Genomic DNA, 19492 nt, shown 5'->3' on the forward strand with positions numbered 1-19492 from the left:
GGTGTTAAACTTTGTAACATCCTTGAGTTATTTTCTGAATTTTGTATCTCGTGGCCTCATTTGTCCTGAGTTTGCTTATTATTAGCGTTTGACATATTTAATATTCCTGCTTTTCCGTTTTTCTTTTTTATGTCGTGTTTGTTTTTCTGAATGGATTAACTGTGACTTTAGATGTTACTGTTTCTATTTTCATTTCTCTTTTTTGGTGACATCTTATAAGCCATTAAGTGTTTTTTTAATCTCACCAGCACAGTCCTTTTTATTCCTCTAAGTAACATGTCTCTTTTATCTTTTAAATAATTACTTACTGCAAACACATCAACTAAACTGACTCTGATGTCACTGGGTTAACACTGATCAAGCCAAGTGATGTGTATTTATAAAGCCTAACATCATGCACAATGTCTCAGACTTATAGACAAAGCTTTAACTAACCTCCAAGTCAATCAGGTTCCAAACATAAAAACATAAAATACAGGACTCACACTGATAACATCACATTCACCTTGCTTTCAACAAAACTGCCTCTGTGTGGCCAAGTCACATCGCACTGAGCAGAGCAATTACGAACTGTACAGTCCAGTAGTAAGTAAGTAAAAAGTAATTTACTTCTCCATCTCTACACACAGTGCAGCAGTGTTCCTATCAGCTGACAGTGCAGACTGTCAAAGATGTAAAGAGATGAACACTAAACTGTGACTCAACGTTAGACCGCAGTGACATTGACAAAGCAGTGGAAGTGAACAGAAGACTTCACACTTTGCATGACGGCATTGTTCCCTATATGGGGGGGGGGATAACTTTTTTTTATTTTTTTATATGTGCACCAGTTAAAAATGTTCTTGTTCAAGTCAACTTACAGCAGTAAATGTGCCAGTGTTTTATCAACTGCCCCCCAACTTGCCCCGTGATGGACGGGCTGAGACAGCTGCTTATCATAAAAGGAAATAATCTATCATCACATCTACGTGGATATGTGGGGCTTGTGCGGAATTTGTGGTCAACCTTCGTACCTTCTCGGATCGCTGTGCACGGTGCCCCCTCCTCGTGCTCCAGTCTGATCTCCTTCAGTGCCACAAGGTTGTCTGTCAGTTTACTCCTCCCCTTGAAGACTGTAGCGTACGTGCCCTGGAGGACAGGAGGAGAGGGAGAGGAGGTGAGGACAGAAAGCTGGACTGATGCAGAGCAGTCTGACCTTCAGGGGTCAAAAGTAAACTCTAAAACTGTGTCTGTGCCCGTTATGTCACTCAGCATGAGAACATTAGCACCTGGAAGAAAACTCGAGGATGACCGTGAACACACACTCTCACGTACCTCCCCCAGTTTGTCCAGTTTGATGTAGGTCTCCAGCTTCCCAAATCCAATTTCTGACTGGAGGAGAGAAAAGGACAAACAGTGTTAATGAGGGTAGTGTCTTTATTAGCTCTGACAAGCTTAAAGACACCACGACAAATCCTTATGACGGCCTCGCAGCAACAGAGGGGGGATGTAAGGAGGTCACACACCCCCAACCACCATCACAGCTAATCTCTTGTGACAAAGGACCGTTGGCTTTTGGCTTTTACAAAGTGTTTGTTTATGGGCAAGAGAAGCAAAGGCAAGCTTTATTTATAAAGCATGGTTAATACACAACTGAAAACTCAATGTGCTCGTTTGATTTTAATTTGCCAAAAAATGAGCAGTTTCTCTAACGTAAGGACTTGGTGCTCTTATTTGACATATATGATAATAAACTGAATATCAACTGGTTTCAACTGTTAACTGAATAAAATAATTTATCTAAATACATCATCTTGGGCTCCGGGAAATTATTACAGACACTTTCCCTATTTTCTGGCATTTTATGGATGAAACGATTACTCGGTTAATCGAGAAAATAATCAGCATTAATCGATGATGAAAATAACCATTCGCCAGAACGTGCTTTAGAAATCAAAAATGAGAAAATGCACATATACTTCACAGCCACTCAGTTACAACAAGCAATAAGTACAAACACTTTAATAACTAAGATGCAGTACGCATCATTGAAAGACAACAGTTTAGATTCTGAAGTCCTGAAGAAATCTAGAGACTAGGAGCATTGAAAACTAAAGTCAGCGTCAGCGGACTTTAAACTGACCCTCTGTACAGAATGAAGACGACCTGACGACCAGATGACCTGAGAGGTCTGGGTGTCAAACACCTACTGTGGAACGAGGCCATTCAGGGCTTTCTAAACATCTCTGCAGGGGGGCTTGTATGCAAATGCAGTGGACCGGTTGAGCCTCTGTGTTCATGCAGATGTACATTCAAAGTAAAAACACAAGCTAATTACTGAGGCAGCTGACAAAGTGAATGCTGAGGTGCTTGTGTAAACACATGACAACAGGCTGAAAGGATGAGAATAGACAGTCTATGGGCAAGGCGTCTCTCCCTCGCTTCCCCCTCTCTCCTCTGTTCCTCGCTGCCTTTTAATAAAACACAGGTCTCACAGCCATCGTTATGTTCTGCAGCCGCTCTTTCTGCTTCTCTCTAATTCTGTCTGATTCTCCTACACAGTCGATTCTGAAATCAGGACTCCTCACTCTCAGACGTGGGCAGTGCTACTGTACATTTACATAAGCACAGTTTGTTGGATCTAAAACTTTCAACTCCACTACATCTCTCTGACAGGTGTAGGTATTTGTGACCCAGCTGGAAAACGTTAGGTTAAGACGACGGCTGCTGCGATATGATAAACTGTATATCATGAGTCGATACACACCAGTCTACTGTCAGTTTGCCACACAGCTTATTCTGAGGTAGCTCTCCCTTTAGAAACTCTGTGTGTATTAGCCCATATTAGGAAAATCATTGAACAGGACTTCTTTATGTTTTAATGTGTTGAATGTCTGATTTTTCAGCAAGTCTGTTAGTTGGATTTGTCAAAAACAGACACAAACTCTTTCTCAGTCGATTTTTAGAAAATACCAAGGGATGTCAATATAGATCAATATCAGGAAACAGAATTACGTAAAGTGTGTCAGAGGATGTTATTTTTATTGCTCACACACCTACATAAAATCATAAAAACAAGGCACTGATGGAGTTACACAAAATGCATCAATTACATAATAGTCTTATAAGAATAATTCTTTAAAGCCTCTGAATCGTCCACAGCCCCAGTTTTCTCTGCAATTCACATATGAATTAATGACAATTATTCTGAAATGCAATTTCATTTTATTGAGCTATTCTTCCACAGTTAAACCTTTTTTATTTTAATATCAAAACCAGGTGTGATCACTAGTAACTTCAGCCTTCCAGTTAGAGCTGCAACTGACGAATGTTTCCATTTGATTCATCTGATTATTATTTTCTCGATGGTTCAGCTTCTAAAATGTCAGAAAATAGTGAAAAATGTACATCGCGATTTCCTAAAGCCTGAGGTAAGATCATCAAACGGCTCGTTTTCCCTGACCAGCACTTTAACATCTTAAAATATTAGGTTTCAATCAAATGAAACAAAGAAAATCAGCAAATCCTCATAATTGAGAAGCTGAAACAAGGACTTTTTTGATTAAAAAATGACTTGAACCCGTCTCTGTGTGGCCCAATCCATCGTAATGTACCCCCCCCCCGCCCTATACGTGATGATGCATTCGCTGTTTGGCACACCCTAGGCCTTTGTTCATTTTCACATCTGTATATTGATAATATTTTTGCCTCATTTACCCAACTTCAGAGCAAATATCATCTGCCAAATAAACATTATTTTAGATACCTTCAAGTTAGAGACTTGGTTTGAAAAAATATTCCCAATTTCCCCACTAAACCTCTGCCCACTGTAACTGTTTCAATTTTCCAAAGGATTGAAATCTCAAGAGGTGTGTTTTCAAAGACATATAGTAATCTTATTGAGCTTCAGACCCCCTCGATGTTGGGAGTGAGTGGCGCCTGGAGTGCAGGTATGGGAGGGGAATTAGATGATTATACCCGGGATGGAGCGCTAGATCTTATATTTTCATCATCCTTTAATGCCAGACACCATCTTATACAGTTTAAAGTACTCCATCGGATTCATTGGTCCAGGGCAAAGATTAGACCCCACTTGTATTAGATGCAAGATTGAACCTGCCTCCTTATACCATCAATTTTGGGCCTGCCCTTCAGTGGCTAAACTGTGGGACAAGATATTTAAATGTCTCTCCGACATACATCATACAGATATCCAACCCTCTCCGCGTATTGCTCTATTCAGAGTTTTACAGGTGAACTCATCACTATCTGGATCCCAGCGTGGGGCAGTGGCCAGAAGGGTTATTCTTCTGAACTGGAAATCCGCTGACACTCCACTATTTAGACACTGGGTTAGAGATCTATTGATGTCTTTGAGCTTAGAGAAGATCAGATATTCACTTAACGGCAAAACTGACTTGTTCTCAAGGATTTGGGATCCCTATAAAGGTTACTTAGCAAATGCTGATTTTTAACTTTTTTTTTTTTTTCCTCTTATCTCTCTCCCCTCGTTTAAATTCATTTATTATTGTTTTCTTCTGTATCTTATTTTGTCAGCTGGGTAGACATGTATTATGTTATTGTGCCCTCTTGTGTGTATAATTCATTCTACTTAACTTCTAGCTTGTCCTTACATCTTTATTGTTTTGTGTTTACATGTCTGTATCAATGTATGAGAATTATGAACTATGGACCTGAAGGTGTTCTTGTTTTATGTTCAGCAAAAACTGTGAAACTCAATAAAAACAATTCACAAAAAAAAAAGAACTTGAATGATTCATCGATTGTCAAAATCGTTGCAGATTATTTTTCGTCCATTGAGGAATTGTTTCAGCTCTACTTCCAGTTAAGTAAAATGAATTAATTGAATGCAGGACTTTTACTTTCTAAACTTAAGTGTTACTTGTGGAATTGCAGCTTCTTCAGCTTCTTCGTAGGTAACATGGATATTTGAGTCTGTTTCTTTTTTGACATTTTATGTACAATGATGCAACTAATGAGGATATGAAATCTGTTTTGTTTTTCCCTCCTAGCTATAAAGTCAGAGAGTAGCTCTGAGAGTAGCGTGGCGCCCCTGGGGAATCAGTGTTTTGCTTGAGGGCACTTCAGCAGGAAGTTTGCTTGCCAACAGAGCAGTAGGAAAACTGAGAGGTGATTTCCCTACTTTGACTCCTCTCCACCAACTTCTCACTTTCTTTTTTGGCCTTTTTTTTTTACCCATTTTAACAGACAGCTGACAGTTGACAGTATACACACAGACATGGGGGAAGATCTGGACAGGTCTGACCTGCAAAAACCGTCTCTGGCTGTGATCAAACTGGGACTGATGCTGTTACATAGTATGTGCCTTAACATCCATCACCAGGACACCTCTTTCCATCAATTTCTAATTTTTCTTCTATGTCTTTTCATCACCTTCTCTCTTTTTTCACAGGTTAACTAGTTTATCTTTCTCTCTAAGACCCCCCCCCTCACCAGTGATGCTCTTCGGGAGCGTCGGCTCAGCGGTTGGTCGAAGGGCGGGCTGCTCAGCTGCAGTTTCTCCAGGTAACCGTCAGGTATCCGGATGTCAGCGGGCAGGGACAGACGTTTGTTCAGGTCCTGCGCACACGCACACACACACACACAGACAGAAATGGAAAAAACAAGAGAGGCAATTTAGAAACAGTGTCAACACGTTGTAAAATCCTAAAAAAAACAGGAGTAAACCCTCAGCAAACAGCGTAAGCTCTGAATAAATACCACTGATTGACAACAAAATGGCAGAGACCCAGAGTAAACAAGCAGAATCTGTAAGAAGCAGCATTAGGCAGCATGCGTTAGGCCTCACTGGTCAACAGAGAGGCCAGTGAGTGTATATATGTGTGTATAAACACACGTGTTGCAGCATGCATCTATACAGTCTTGTGCAGCAGACTTGTGTACATAATAAAAGCTGCCTTCAAGACTTCAGGGTAAAGTCTTTCCCAGAGCAGCAAAGTACTAAAGCATGATCCTAATGACTTGTTATATAAAATCAAACACACTCACAATACGTCTGGATTCTTCCCATCATGCATTTCCTCTATTTGTTAGATTATTGTTAATCCGGCCTCTCTCTCTCTCTCTCTCTCTCTCTCTCTCAAATCTACTTCCTCCCCCTATGAGGTAACACTGGACACTTACAAACACCCCACTCCTCCCTACTGTATTACAATAATATGCAACTTTGAACTTTCCACATATCAACAACAAGCTCATTGACAAATGTGTAACCGAAGGCGACTGACTCCTGGACGGGTGACCCATGACGGTGACTCAGCTTTTTGTCTTGGATGCCTACAGCAGACACATTCAGACCTATGGTTCACTGAATTTAATGCTTTAATTACAACTGGAGCAAACACAGTGAGACATAATGCAAGGGCTTGTTGATAAATTTGTTAATACATGGTGACGCCATGTAAAAGAAGGGCTGAAACAAGCAATTATTGTCATTACTGACAAACCTGTCCATATTTTTTTCATTTATCTTTCTTTATTCAATAAAATATCACAAAATAGAAAAATAAAACAAAACACGAGGCCAGGGGCCAAAGCAGTGTATTTAAATTGCTTTCTTTTTCCAACTAAAAGCCCAAATCCTGGAAATGATTATTTTATAAGATATAAAACAGAGAACAACAGCGAGTTCAAGTCAATATGTGGTGTTATTACTTGTTAATATAATTGATTAATTGCAGATTAATCGACAATGAAAAAAGTCTTTAATATCCATCATATAAATAACAGCTGCTCAGCTTGATCACAGGCGGCTATAACGTACATCTGTGCCTGTATTCTTTTTTTGAACATAACATCCAGTTTGTTGCTCCGTGGTGTCTGTGTGCAGGCCCAGGATTGGTGGTTGGTCCTCAGAGCAAGTGATGCCATCCATCACCTGACCTTTGCACCCCCCACCCTCCCCTACTTGTCCAATCAACCCAGCCTAATCTGTTACAACGGGGGCCCATCTGGACCGTATTAAAGTAATCCTTGTGATGTAATCCCAAAACAGCACTGCTTCCTCTGCAGCAAGAGAAGGACAATCCACTACCTGACCCCAGACAGAGGGACTTCCTCACTCTTCTTCCTACACTTCCTTCCTCCTCCTCCTCCTCCTCCTCCTCCTCCTCCGGTGCCTCTTCAACCGCCAGTAATCTGAGTGTCGCAGCAGCACAGAGACAAAGAATGGAGCCACACAGTGATTTCGCTGTTGGATCACTTCATGAACGACAAGGCTACGGTCAATCCTGCTGCTCATACCAGCACAAACAATGCACAGAGTGTTTGACGTCCTGCAAGAAAGTGTGTGTGTGTGTGTGTGTGTGTGTGTGTGTGTGTGTGTGTGTGTGTGTGTGTGTGTGTGTACATGCTTCTGACTGGTTGTGAAACAGTCACAGGAAGTATGAGGTGCAGTGCTTGCAAATGCTCTCGACACACAGCGAGAGCTGATGTGTCATGTCTCTGTGTGCGGGTAGCCCCAAGTGGAGTAAGCTGCTTAACTACACGTTTAAAGGTTGGGGTTTTTTTTTTTTCGTCCTGTCTTGCATGCGCTCAGTTTGTTTGTGTAGTTACTGGTATCTGCTTGTAAAACCCAAGAAGTCTTCCAATCAGAGCAACCAATAAACACTGTCAGAGGAAGTGTGTGTTCTTCAACCACAAGACCTTTCCTCCCATGATCACCGAGCAGGTGCTGCGCAACATGTGGTTCACTGGCAAGACGCCAATATCAACTGCACTTCAAAATACACAAAACATACAGTTCAAAATTTTTTTTTTTTTTTTTTTTTTTTATTGTATTCAAATACAGCATTTAGAAAATAGTCAGTAAAATGATCTTAAATCTATTTCTCTAACAAATCCTCTCTATGTTTGACGATGTTGAACTGAATAAAAAGGGAAATAAAAATGTGTAAACCTTCACTGACATTTCACTTTCACTATCTCACTGTCGCTATGAAACTGGACAGTCACTTGTCCAGTTGATTCCCTAGAATCCCATTAGGAACCATTAAGATGGATTTAAAGGAGCAAGTCTTGGCTTTGTTGTAAAGAAAGACAGAATTTAATGTGGATATTTTAGGACATTTAATAAATTCTAAATCCTGTCAATATCAAATCAGAACCTTTGTTTATGTTGTTACAGAAACATAAAGCACACCTTAAGATGTATTTTATATTGATTAAGATTTAAGGTTCAAAACTTCAGATTTAATTCTTGATTATGTTGAACACTAAATAAATGAAAGAAGCATCATACCAACTGGAACCTATGAAACTATCTGATGCAAGCCAGTGTCAGAAATCTGGAAAATTCAAGTGAAGCCCCACTGAACGCAACTTATCTGTCTTTATCTGTTACCTTAAGACACCGCAGTGTCATCTCTCCTCTTGCTTCACGCTGCCTTTCATGTGTCCCTACGAGCCAGCCGGATTAAAGCTTTCGCTCTTGATCAGGTTCTCCATTTGTGTGCACGTCTGCCTTCCCATATGCTCTGTTAAATCAACCTCAGCATGACATGGTGCAAGCCACGCTGACTTCTTCTTTACAGTGGCTCGCTTTTGTTCTCAAATGTTAAAACTTTATTATTTTTGAATGATAACGCTGCTCTCTGTTTAATACATGCACATTCAAATGCCCTGGATTAAAAAAAATGCTTGTGGTGAAATGAAATCCCTCTTAGACAACATCAAAAAAATAATAATAATCACAACGGGAAGTCTTTCCATAATGTGTTGACATTATGTAACCACCAGAGGAATGTCAAAATCTGGCTGCCCATGACTGACTCAGTGTGTGTGTGTGTGTGTGTGTGTGTGTGTGTGTGTGTGTGTGTGTGTGTGTGTAAGTATGTGAGGGTGTTTAGTGGGTGGAGGTGATGGCGAATGTGAAACCTTTATAAAACAGATTTCAAAAGTATGTTCATAAGTACAGTATGTGGAGTCAGTGTGCGTGTGTGTGTGTCTTACATTGAGATTACGTAGGCAGCTGAGGACTTTTGCGCGTCATGACACACTATGAAAACACGCCTACGCTGAGTTACAGCGTGGAGCCGTAATGCACACATCATTAAATAGTGTTTTCTTGCTGAAAAAAAAAAAGCCTTTTGTCAAACGCCGAGGCTCTTTTGCTTCTCAGCGAATTAATTAACACACACCTTCAGTGACAAAGTGGAGGCTGAACCGCTGAGCCAGGTACGACCCCAGACGAATAACTGTCACGATTCATAGCAGTAACATGCTCAAATGTCAACGCTTGTTAATTGTAGCCGGTGACTCACATCCCACAACACTCAATCGATTTTTAAAAAGCACAAAGGCAATGCAAGGACAAAGAAAGTCTGAACACACGGAGGAGGAAAATCTCACCTCTGCGGAGATGCGTCTGTTCCCTCTGTTCCTCAGACAAACGCCTGTGGGCGACTGCACCTCATCGGAGGAAGTTCCCGACGCCTGGTCACTCTCCCCATCCGACCCCATCTTCAGGTTCTCATGGACGATATCTGGAGCGGAGAGGGGAAGAAAAACAAAGGGAGAGAAAGGGAGGATGAGGGTTTGAGTTTGAGAGATGGAGCAGGTCTGTGGAAACAAGGCAGGGCTCAGCAGCAGCGGATGACTTCAAGTGGAAAGAACAACACTTCCTCGAGCTCCGCTGTTCTTATCGAGCTCCTGGCTGTGTCGACCAGTTGATACACACAAGAGGAGTATTAGGTTTAATAAGTTTGACTGATCCATACATCACACTGTAATTTTTCCATGTCTAAACAAACTCAGGTTTCATACATATAAAGCAGATCGCCGTCTCCTCCAGGCTTTATGTTTGTTTATATTAGAAAATGCTGTGAATTTAAATAGTGCATCTGGGCTGCGCTTTGCTTTAGAGTGTCATTATTTTTTACAAATTGTCTGACTGAACGTAACAACTGGAATGACGGACCTGATATTTATTCATGTGTCCGCACTAACATATGCCTCTAGGAATGGTGTGTTTCAGCACATGGTTTCACACATAATATATCAGACTCAGCTGACTCATGCTTTCAGGATATTCTACATTTATTCGAGCTATTCAACAGCTAGCTCGAGCAGCCTCACATCCAAATTTAAATCTTGAATAAAAATCACGCCACCGTAGAGACAGATCCTACCTACTGACACTAAAGACATCTCCTGGACTTAAACCTCTATCACAGCAAAGACAAATATCGAACGCAATCACGGCCTGTGTGCATGTGGATAAGTGTGTGTGCGTGTGTCTCTCACCAAGGCGACTGCCATTGCGAGGCATGACCATGAGAGACCCCAGGCCTCCTCCAATGACGCTCTGAGGTCGTCGCAGCGGCGGCTTTTTAAAGGAGCCTGTGTACTGGTGAAGGAAGGAGTGGACGCTGTGTGCTGACGGAGGACGACCGTTCCTCACTATGGGCTCTGCAGGAGAGACACAGCATGTTTTTAATCTCTATGGTTGACTGAACATATGAACATGGCTGTGACTGCTAGCAGAAACACTGAATTTTATAATGACACAAGGAACTATAATTAATGTAGATCAGGACTACTTAATAAGGTCAGCAGTAGCTTTGATACTACTGATGCAATTATACAGACAGTGTTCAGACCCCTTCATCTTTTCATATTCTGTCATGTTGCAGCCTCATGCTAAAAAATATATATATATAATTCCCTCATCAATACTTATCAATCTGACAAAGTGAAAACGGAACTGTGGAAAACTGAAATATCACATTGACATAAGTATTCAGACACTTTGCTATGACACTTGAAATTTAGCTCAGGTGCCTCCCATTTTTCTTGATCATCTTTGAGATGTTTCTACACCTTGGTTGGAGTTTGATCAATTCAGCTGATTGGACATGAGTTGGAAAAGCACACACCTGTCTGTATGAGGTCTCACAGCTGACAATGTATACCAAAAAAAACAAGTCGTTGCCTGCAGAGCTCAGAGACAGGATTGTGTCGAGGCACAGATCTGGGCAAGGCTACAAAAACATTTCTGCTGCACTCAAGGTTCCCAAGAGAACAGTGGCCTCCATAATTCTTGGAACAACCAAGACTGTACGTGGAGCAGGCCGCCCAGCCAAACGGAGCAATCAGGGGAGAAAGGCCTTGATTGGAGTGTATGTATCAGCCTCTCGAAGATAAATAGTAGTGGCCTCAAAAATCCTGCACAAGTCGGATTAGAGTTTCTGCTAAAATGCACATAATGGATTATTTTTTCTACAAGTTGTAAGTTCTATGACTTTGTCTATCCTACTATTCTCTACTTCAGATTTATAATATGCTTGTGCTTTTGTTGTTGTTGCTTTTTCTAAAGTATGAGGGCTAGTGATTAAAAAGAACGGCCGACAGTTCTTTAACTTTTTCATGATGATTGGCAGACAGTGAGGATTTCTGAGGAGTACCGACTGTTGAACTGACTAAAAGCTTTCTGATGCAGCGGCTACACATGACTGGTTCCACACCAGACTGCATAAAATAATCACTATCGTTACATAAGTGGTTTTAACTCTTAATCTATAGTGCATGTGATGTATTAACTGCAATGACTTAGTAAGATATACAATTGCATGGTAAACCATTACTGTAGCAGATAAGGCGTGTGTTTCTATAAATGGATTTTATTTAAGAACACTGAATTTTTAATTTTCTTTATCACGGTTTAGAGAAGAGACAAAACGTGTCGAGCAGAGGGAGGCTGATGAAAAGCGTGAAACAGCACGACAGAGCAGTGAACTGATGAGAAAGGTAAAGGACAGATGAAGGAAACAGGTGCATTGTTGTACAACAGATTATACATTAGCTTAGGTTCTGTAAAGCAATAGTTTAGGGTACTAAATATAAAATGAGAATTTGTGATATTGTCACATTTTTAACACACCTGAAAACACAATAAAACAACGCACGATCTAGTTACTAAGTAACCGCTCTTACCCTGGCTGTTAAAAGCAAACAGTGTGATCTGATGCAATCTGATCCTTATGTGTTTTGATTTTTCCTGAAATTCACATTCCTACACTGAAACTAGGGCCAGACGAATATAAACAGAGCTGACCACAATGTGGTCTGTTCTCTCAACCAGTGTATCACTTATACTGTAAATCATAAGTGAGAGAGCTTAGTATGTAAACAAAATGACTTGTAGTCCATGGTGTGTCATTCGTCTTGAGAGAAAAACAAAGCACTTTGTTTAAAATCAAGAATGGAGCTAACAGAGGTGAGGGATTTGTTCAGCAGTGACTAAAACACAGACTGTGACTGTAGGGGGGGGCTGAGCCCCACAGAAGCAGTTTAGCGGGACAGTCGGAGCTCAGACAGAGGGATACTGTAGGACACGTGCAGCAAGGACAGTGAGGATTAGGACGGGACATAAGGCAACAGCTATAGAGTCAATAATTTCATCACAGAAAAAAACATGGCTACGGAGCATGTACATCAGTTTGTCGGAGAGAATGAACAAGTGCTTTTACTTCTAATAACTTCACGTGTATGATCAGAGTAATATTTGACACATATCAAGGTTTACAGTCCACACATATATGCCTCTTTGGAACAGTGGTCAGAGTTAGTGAGTAGAGACTGGAACCAGCTCATATCATACGTCTGAAACAGCGATGGGAACAAGTGAGGGATGGGCAAGTTGAACCCTATACCATGGAAGCTAACGCTTTAATGCCTCTGGTTGTATCAGGCCATTGTGAGCAATATTGCTAACCAACAGGCAGTATGGGTTATACGTGATTTTTTTAGATGATTTTTATTTCAGTGTGATTGTGAAGTACTTTGATTTGATTAACCTCTCTGCTCATTTTATCTATTAACAATTTCTCAATCCACTAAATCTGTTGTATGTAGATATTGACCGATACCACAACATAAAAATTGTAGATCTGCAACTAACTATTATTTTCATTATCAATTCATCTGTCGACTACTTCCTTGATTAACTGAATAATCGTTCAGTCTATAAAACGTAAAAAAAAAAAGTGCCTATCACAATGTCCAAGGGCCAAAGGTGACGTTTTGTCTGACCAACAGTTCAAAACCCAAAGATGTTTATTATCATAAAAGACTAAAAAACCTGAAAATATTGACATTTGAGAAGCTGCAACCAGAGAATTTTGATGACTCAAAATGATTAATTGACGATCCGATTAATCATCTTATCATTGCAGATCTAAAATGGACACTGTGATGGAGGATTTTATCCATAGAGCCTTCTCCAAAAACAAGAGAATCGGGCAAAAAAGGAATCATACAGACTGTGGACAGATATTTTTTAAAAGTTGTGGGATGTGAACTTAATGAAAGGATAATATTCAAAATATTTTCATATTTTTCACTGAAAGTTGAAACACTGCATTTTGGTTCAGTGACTGCAGTCTTCCTCGCCTCAGTAGGTATTAGCTTGGGGCTCTGTAATAAATGAATGAATGTACTTTCCTTCCTACACCTGATTAGACAAATTCACCCCAGACTGGGGCTGTCATCAGCCACTGACCATGATTTTCAAGCTGGGAAAAAAAAAAACATGGCACCTGTTAACTGTCAAACTTATCTTAAACTTAAACAAATCAGAGGCAGGAAATAAGATATGCAGTTGCAGGGTCATGCGTCATTTTATATCTACATTGTCTATAATGAATACTTAACAAGATTTGTGAGCTTTGAGAGTAAGTGAGCCACGTCATCACCTAAATTACCCCCACAGCTCAGTGATTTGTCTGGCTTCAGTCTCCAGGGTCAACCAATTCTCTGTGTTTCTCGGACTTAAATCTTATCATGAAAATTAAGTTCACAAGACTTGGGCTGCCTTTTTGAAGCTGATTCAGAGTACAGAGGGTGTTCAGGTCTTGTTGAGCTACAAAAACAGATTTGACTGTGTAATCGTTTCGCCAGCACAGATGTCACAGATGTCTAAAAATTGAATATTTGGTATGTTCTAAATTATGAGCCGTGTCACAAATTTGTGGGGGTTTTTTTTGTTGTTTTGTTTTGCACACACTGACACATCAACACTGACTTAGAAGTGCATTACTGTGCAAACGCTTTAGGCAGTTTGGTTGTTTAGATTCTTATTCATCACGCAACACCATCAGGGAAACGTTATTCTGCAGCACGACAACAACTACAACAACCCAAACACACACACACACACACACACACACACACACACAGCCAGAGTCATAAGGAATTATCTTCAGAGACAAGAAGAACAAGGAGTCCTGAAGCAGATGGTCTGGCCTCCACAGAGCCCTGATCTCATGGAGTCAGTCTGGGATCACATGAAGAAACAGAAGAACTGAGCCAGACCCACAGAAGAACTGTGGCAAGTTCTCCGAGATACTTGGAACAACCTACCTGTCAAGTACCTCAGAAACACAAGTGTGCAAAGGAGAACTGGTGCTGTTTTAAAGGCAAAGGGTGGTCACACCAAATATTGATTTGATTCATTTCTTTTCCATTTAGTGCACTTTGTATGGTAAAAAGAATATTCACTGCATTATTTTTGAAAGCATCCTCTCAAACCTTTGCACAGTTTATGAAGCGTTTCCTAGATTTCCTGTGAAAACAGAAAAATACACAGCCCCCGTGTAATATCCAGGTCCTTATGCCACCTCTCTCTTATCTCTGTGCAGCTGCTGCTGCTGCTGGCCTGAGTTATATATGTTACATAATCAGATCAGGACCACAACGCATTCCCCAATCAGAGTTCAGATCACATCTCATCTGGCTACTCCATTCTGTCTCCTCTCTACCCCACTTACTGTTACACAGGCTGCTAAAATCCCCTCACGCAAGCTCTCACACACACACACACACACTAACACACACACACACTAACACGCACACACACATACACACAAACGCGACATGTTTCTGTGTCCCCACTCACTAAGCACAGAACACTCTGGCCAAACCTGGTGTTAATCACTACACAAAAAGCTCTTTACAAAGCCCAGTTAGTTCTCAGAGGGAAGTGGGGAGGGGGGGCAGACTTGGACGATCTGATTGATTGAAGAAGGGGGAGAAAAAAACTTCTCATTTGGACAAAAGACAAGAGAGGAAACTGAGGACAAGCCTGAAAGAAGCTTGGGAGAGAACTTGGGGCCAAAAGAGAAGAAGAGGAGCTGAAAGATGCAAAAAAAAAAAAAAAACAACGGAAGGGGGGATGCATCAAGATGCCTGGCTGGTTTCACCAAGTCATCCAAGTCGCCGTGGCGATGTCATGGAAACTCTAGAATGTTTCCAGACCCTGAGTGCCATGGCAACTATGTGGTGGCACACCAAGGCATGCTCCCTCCCTCGCTCCCTGCAGATTTAGTGAATATCAGCAGAGATAAGCTGCTGTGCCACTATGCTTTTATTTTGACGCCTTGAGCACCACAACCTTCACTGGGGTCCAAGAGACTGATGTAACCAACTACAATATGTATGAGTGTATGTATAGAAAAGTAAATAAAGAGTTATGTCACATGGACTGACCATAGTCAATACAAAGTTGAGAAGTGGATTTTCTCAACAGTCAACGTTAAGTGACAGGCAGTTGAAGGATTATCAACAGTTGGATGAACATGAAAACTCCCCCGGCTGAATGAACAGTGTAAAATAAGAACAGCTTTTTTAGAAAATATCTGGTTCTGTGATAAAACGTCAAGACTGTGAACATAAAAGCTTAACAACAAATGTCAGCCACAACTCAATCGGTGCATTTCATTAAGAAATATCCAGCCATCAAGTCTAAAATCCTGTTGAGTGTGCTGCTAATGGAGAGCTGAAGTTAAAAATTAGTTGCTAGAAACCTAAAATAAAACATTCAGCATTTTAACTGATTCTGGGTCAGCGTTAGATAAAATTTGGATTTGGCTTTGGCCTTGGATAAAAGTACTCTATGTATGCAGTCCATCAAAATTCAGCTACTAAATCCTATTTTAGTCATGCACTTCATTACATAAATGTGCTGGAAATGTTACATGTTAGTCTGGTGTTATATATAAATAAACAGCCTTGGACTTTATTGTTTTATCCTTCACATTTCATAGATATGTGTGACCGGGAGCCTTCCCTGTGTCAGATAAACTTAACTAAAACCTTGAGTCACTTGTCCGCCAAAATAATGATTAGACTGTAATGTATATTATTTATTCACTGATGGAGACAACTGCAGAATTTTAAAATCCACAACTGCTGCAACCTGTCAGAAATCACCAACACACGCTCAATGTATCAGGAGCCAAAGATCACATGAGCATTGCAGCTCTGCTCATGGTCCTGTCAGAAAATGTAAAAAAGAATTATGTAATAAAGAATATGAATGTGTAGTCAGTGACATGTATAAAATCTTCTGTCACAGCACTACATAACATTATCTGTTGTACTATCCATATATACATTGCTATGGAAAATTTTAAGGGAAATCAAATGAGACCTCTAAGGGCCAATTAAGAAGAACTACCTCAAATACAATCTAATACAACAACCCTGCAATAAATCCAACCTACATGAAGGTTAAAATGTTTGGTTTCTGTTGAAACTGTGTTAAAGAGGTGTTGATTCAACTGTATGATCATGGTGAACTGTACTGCAATACAGTAGTAGTGTTTCTAATATTTAGTCTACACTTATTGATATAAATGAAGGAGAAAAAAAAATTCTCATTATAATGTGATACAATTCAAGCATTGTAACTGTAGCTGCCAAAATGACTGAAGTTCAATCAATGTCTCTCTAAAACAGTTTCAGCCAAAAATGAACATTATAGCCTTTGTGAAATTGGAATTTACTGCATTAGACTGCATGAGTTTCAGACAGGTGTACCTCATAAACTGGCAACTGAGTGTATAAAACATTCACAGACAACAGTCCTTATCACCATATCACCTAGTCCTTATGAATACCAAAAAGCCCTTACCTTATAACACAACAAACATTCTGAATTTGCACCTCTGACTGGCCTGTCCTCCATAGCAGCATTAGCTGAGGCTCATGGGTATTGTAGTATTTAGAGCCATTTGCCATACCAAAGTGATGCAAGCTGAAATAATTCAATGTCATGACCATGAAACAAACATCATCATTATTCAGGAGATTCGTGTTATTATGTTGAGGAACTAACAGAAATTTACAGAGATGAAAAAATACTTCCGGATACAGCAGCTCTTTCCATTCCACTTTACACATAACATTTACAGTCGCTGCAAAAACCTCACCACTGTCCTTCAGGCCGTTCTCCTCGATGGTCATCTGCTCGGCCAGCTCAGACAGCGACTCGTCGATGGTGTGGCTGCCTCGAAGCGTCTGTGAGAGGCGTCTCTTGAACCGCTTCATCTTCTCCATGGAGCTCTCGGGAAGGGGAGGCCTGAGGTTGACAAAAAGTTTAAATTTAAAAAAAAAGTATAATAAATAAATATTTGAGTTGTGATTGTAACACATGTAAGACAAGGATAAGAAGAGATACAGCTTGTTTTAGCTACAGGAGAATATTCACTCTATGATGTGGACCATAACATTTCAAAATCTGGAATATAAACCCCCTTGATTCAAGACAAAACACCTCATCCACCTGCAGCCATGTTTCACAATCCCACATCAAGAGCTAAACTGAAATCAAAAGACACGGTTAGATCACCAGGCCTCTGACTGAGCGAACAAAGACACGGACCAATCAGCACTCTGACGTTAATTATGACTCAGCTCATTCAGGCACATTACTTTACATTCCTCCCTGTGGGAAAACATGACAAGTTGGTGAGAGATTCTTACGGCTGAGTTTAGAGTGCAGTCCCTGGCACACCGAACTATAAAAGCAAATCCTAAACCAGGGGGATTTGCTGCTGAATGGAGCAGGACTAGCCCAGGCCACACTGAGTCCACATCACACATTCCAGTTGCATTTACTGTGTGCATGAGAGTGACTGAGTGTGAGAGCTAGACTCTCTGTGTGTGTGTGTGTGTGTGTGTGTGTGTGTGTGTGTGTGTGTGTGTGTGTGTGTGTGTGTGTGTGTGTGTGTGTGAGAGAGAGAGAATTTGTGTGAAAAGGGTTTCAAATCAAGACAGAAGATAATGTTTGGCAGGAGCAGATTACATGCAGCCTCTCCCTGTGACCTCAATGTAGAGATCATGACTCTACAACTGCGAGCCTGGACCTGTGTCTGTCTGTGATGATGATGACGATGATGATGAGTAAAAGCAGACATGAAAACACATGAGCAGTACAGCCCCTAAGGTCTCGCTGGCTGTCAACTTTTCCCCAGTGACAGCCTTTTGTCTTCCAAATATCACTCATAACACGAACTTTGTCCAGAGACGCATCAAGTCGTCGCCTTCAGTATGACTGAAAACTAGAGCTGCTTTCTAAACGTGACCCTGACTCACACTTTTTTTTTTTGCCTGTGTGATTGTGTAAATCAAAACAGGGTAAGCATGTCAGACTACAAAGTTCATGTCTCAAAATATGGCTGCAACTGACAATTATTTTCTTAAAAAATGTAATTAATAGTTCCTCTAAAATTTCATAAATTCGTGAAAATGCCTTTTTTTATATTCCCGAAGTTTCTTCAAATGTATTCAATTTACAAAGATATGAAGCAGAGAAAATCAGCAAATTCTCACATTTGAAAAGCTGGAAAAAAAACAAATGTTTTGGCGTTTGCTCTTGACAGATGACTTCATTGATTAACAGATAATCAAACTTGCTTTTAATTACTAGGCATGAGCTGAAACTGGCAAATCAGATTCGACTTGAAACAGGTCAGAGAAGTGAAAAAGTCACAATAATGGAGTCTGAAAACATGACAACAGAGAAATGGGTTTAAAACCGTGGTGGCTTGGTTTCAAAATTTTTCTTTCACAAGAAAAGCCCATTAAAAAAAATCTAGGGTGAGAAATAGGCCATGCAGCTCCTGAATCATCTTAGAGCTACAGCGACTGGTTTAAAAAGTTTGTACACAGAGTTTTATGAGGCAGTGAGCCTGTTCTCTGTTCCCTGCACACAGTGGACAGCAGCAGCCGTCTGTCTGAACTGGGCTCCTGTCCAAAGCAAACTGGGACAGAGCAAAGACGAAATATTAAACTGTAGATCTGGAGCATGCAAACTACAGAAGGAAACTTGATGAAGTACACATCGTTCACAGCTTCAGACAGCAGTGAGATATCTGAAAAATCTGAACTGGAATATCCCTGGATCCAGTTTCCTGTTTGAGGAGTTTAGGACAAACATCATGGAGCCGTGAAGTTCCTGGTTTGATCAGGCTATCAAAAATGATTAGAGAGGCAGCACATGTTTTGCAAGAGGAGAAGAGTGCGTATCCAACATTAAAGTTTCACTTTGGCAAATAGGGTCAATTTAAAGGGTTTTCGATTGCACCAATTTCACACTGCACTCCGACAACATGGGCATGATCTAAATCAATGTGGCAGAACCACAGATATCAGCTTTTTTATTCTGCATTATCATTTTCAAAACCTATCGCCT

General features: G+C 40.5%; 1 protein-coding gene across 2 annotated transcripts in view; it reads right to left on the reverse strand.

Annotated features, from left to right (window-relative positions):
• Positions 1–19492, reverse strand: part of LOC111229588 (cyclin-dependent kinase 17-like) — a 32316-nt gene that overhangs the window by 3894 nt on the left and 8930 nt on the right. The window contains exons 2-7 of one of the 2 annotated variants that reach the window (XM_022755968.1): positions 17229–17377; positions 10264–10428; positions 9370–9503; positions 5455–5580; positions 1315–1371; positions 1014–1128 (exon numbers count right to left, since the gene is read on the reverse strand). In XM_022755968.1, coding sequence (XP_022611689.1) covers positions 1014–1128; positions 1315–1371; positions 5455–5580; positions 9370–9503; positions 10264–10428; positions 17229–17355 — 724 coding nt within the window. In that variant the 5' untranslated portion in view covers positions 17356–17377. The remainder of the gene's footprint in view (positions 1–1013; positions 1129–1314; positions 1372–5454; positions 5581–9369; positions 9504–10263; positions 10429–17228; positions 17378–19492) is intronic. The other variant, XM_022755969.1, reaches the window with a different exon arrangement.

Source organism: Seriola dumerili, unplaced genomic scaffold, assembly GCF_002260705.1.
Source record: "Seriola dumerili isolate Sdu_G_001 unplaced genomic scaffold, Sdu_1.0 BDQW01000242.1, whole genome shotgun sequence".
NCBI classification, from domain to species: Eukaryota; Metazoa; Chordata; class Actinopteri; order Carangiformes; family Carangidae; genus Seriola; species Seriola dumerili.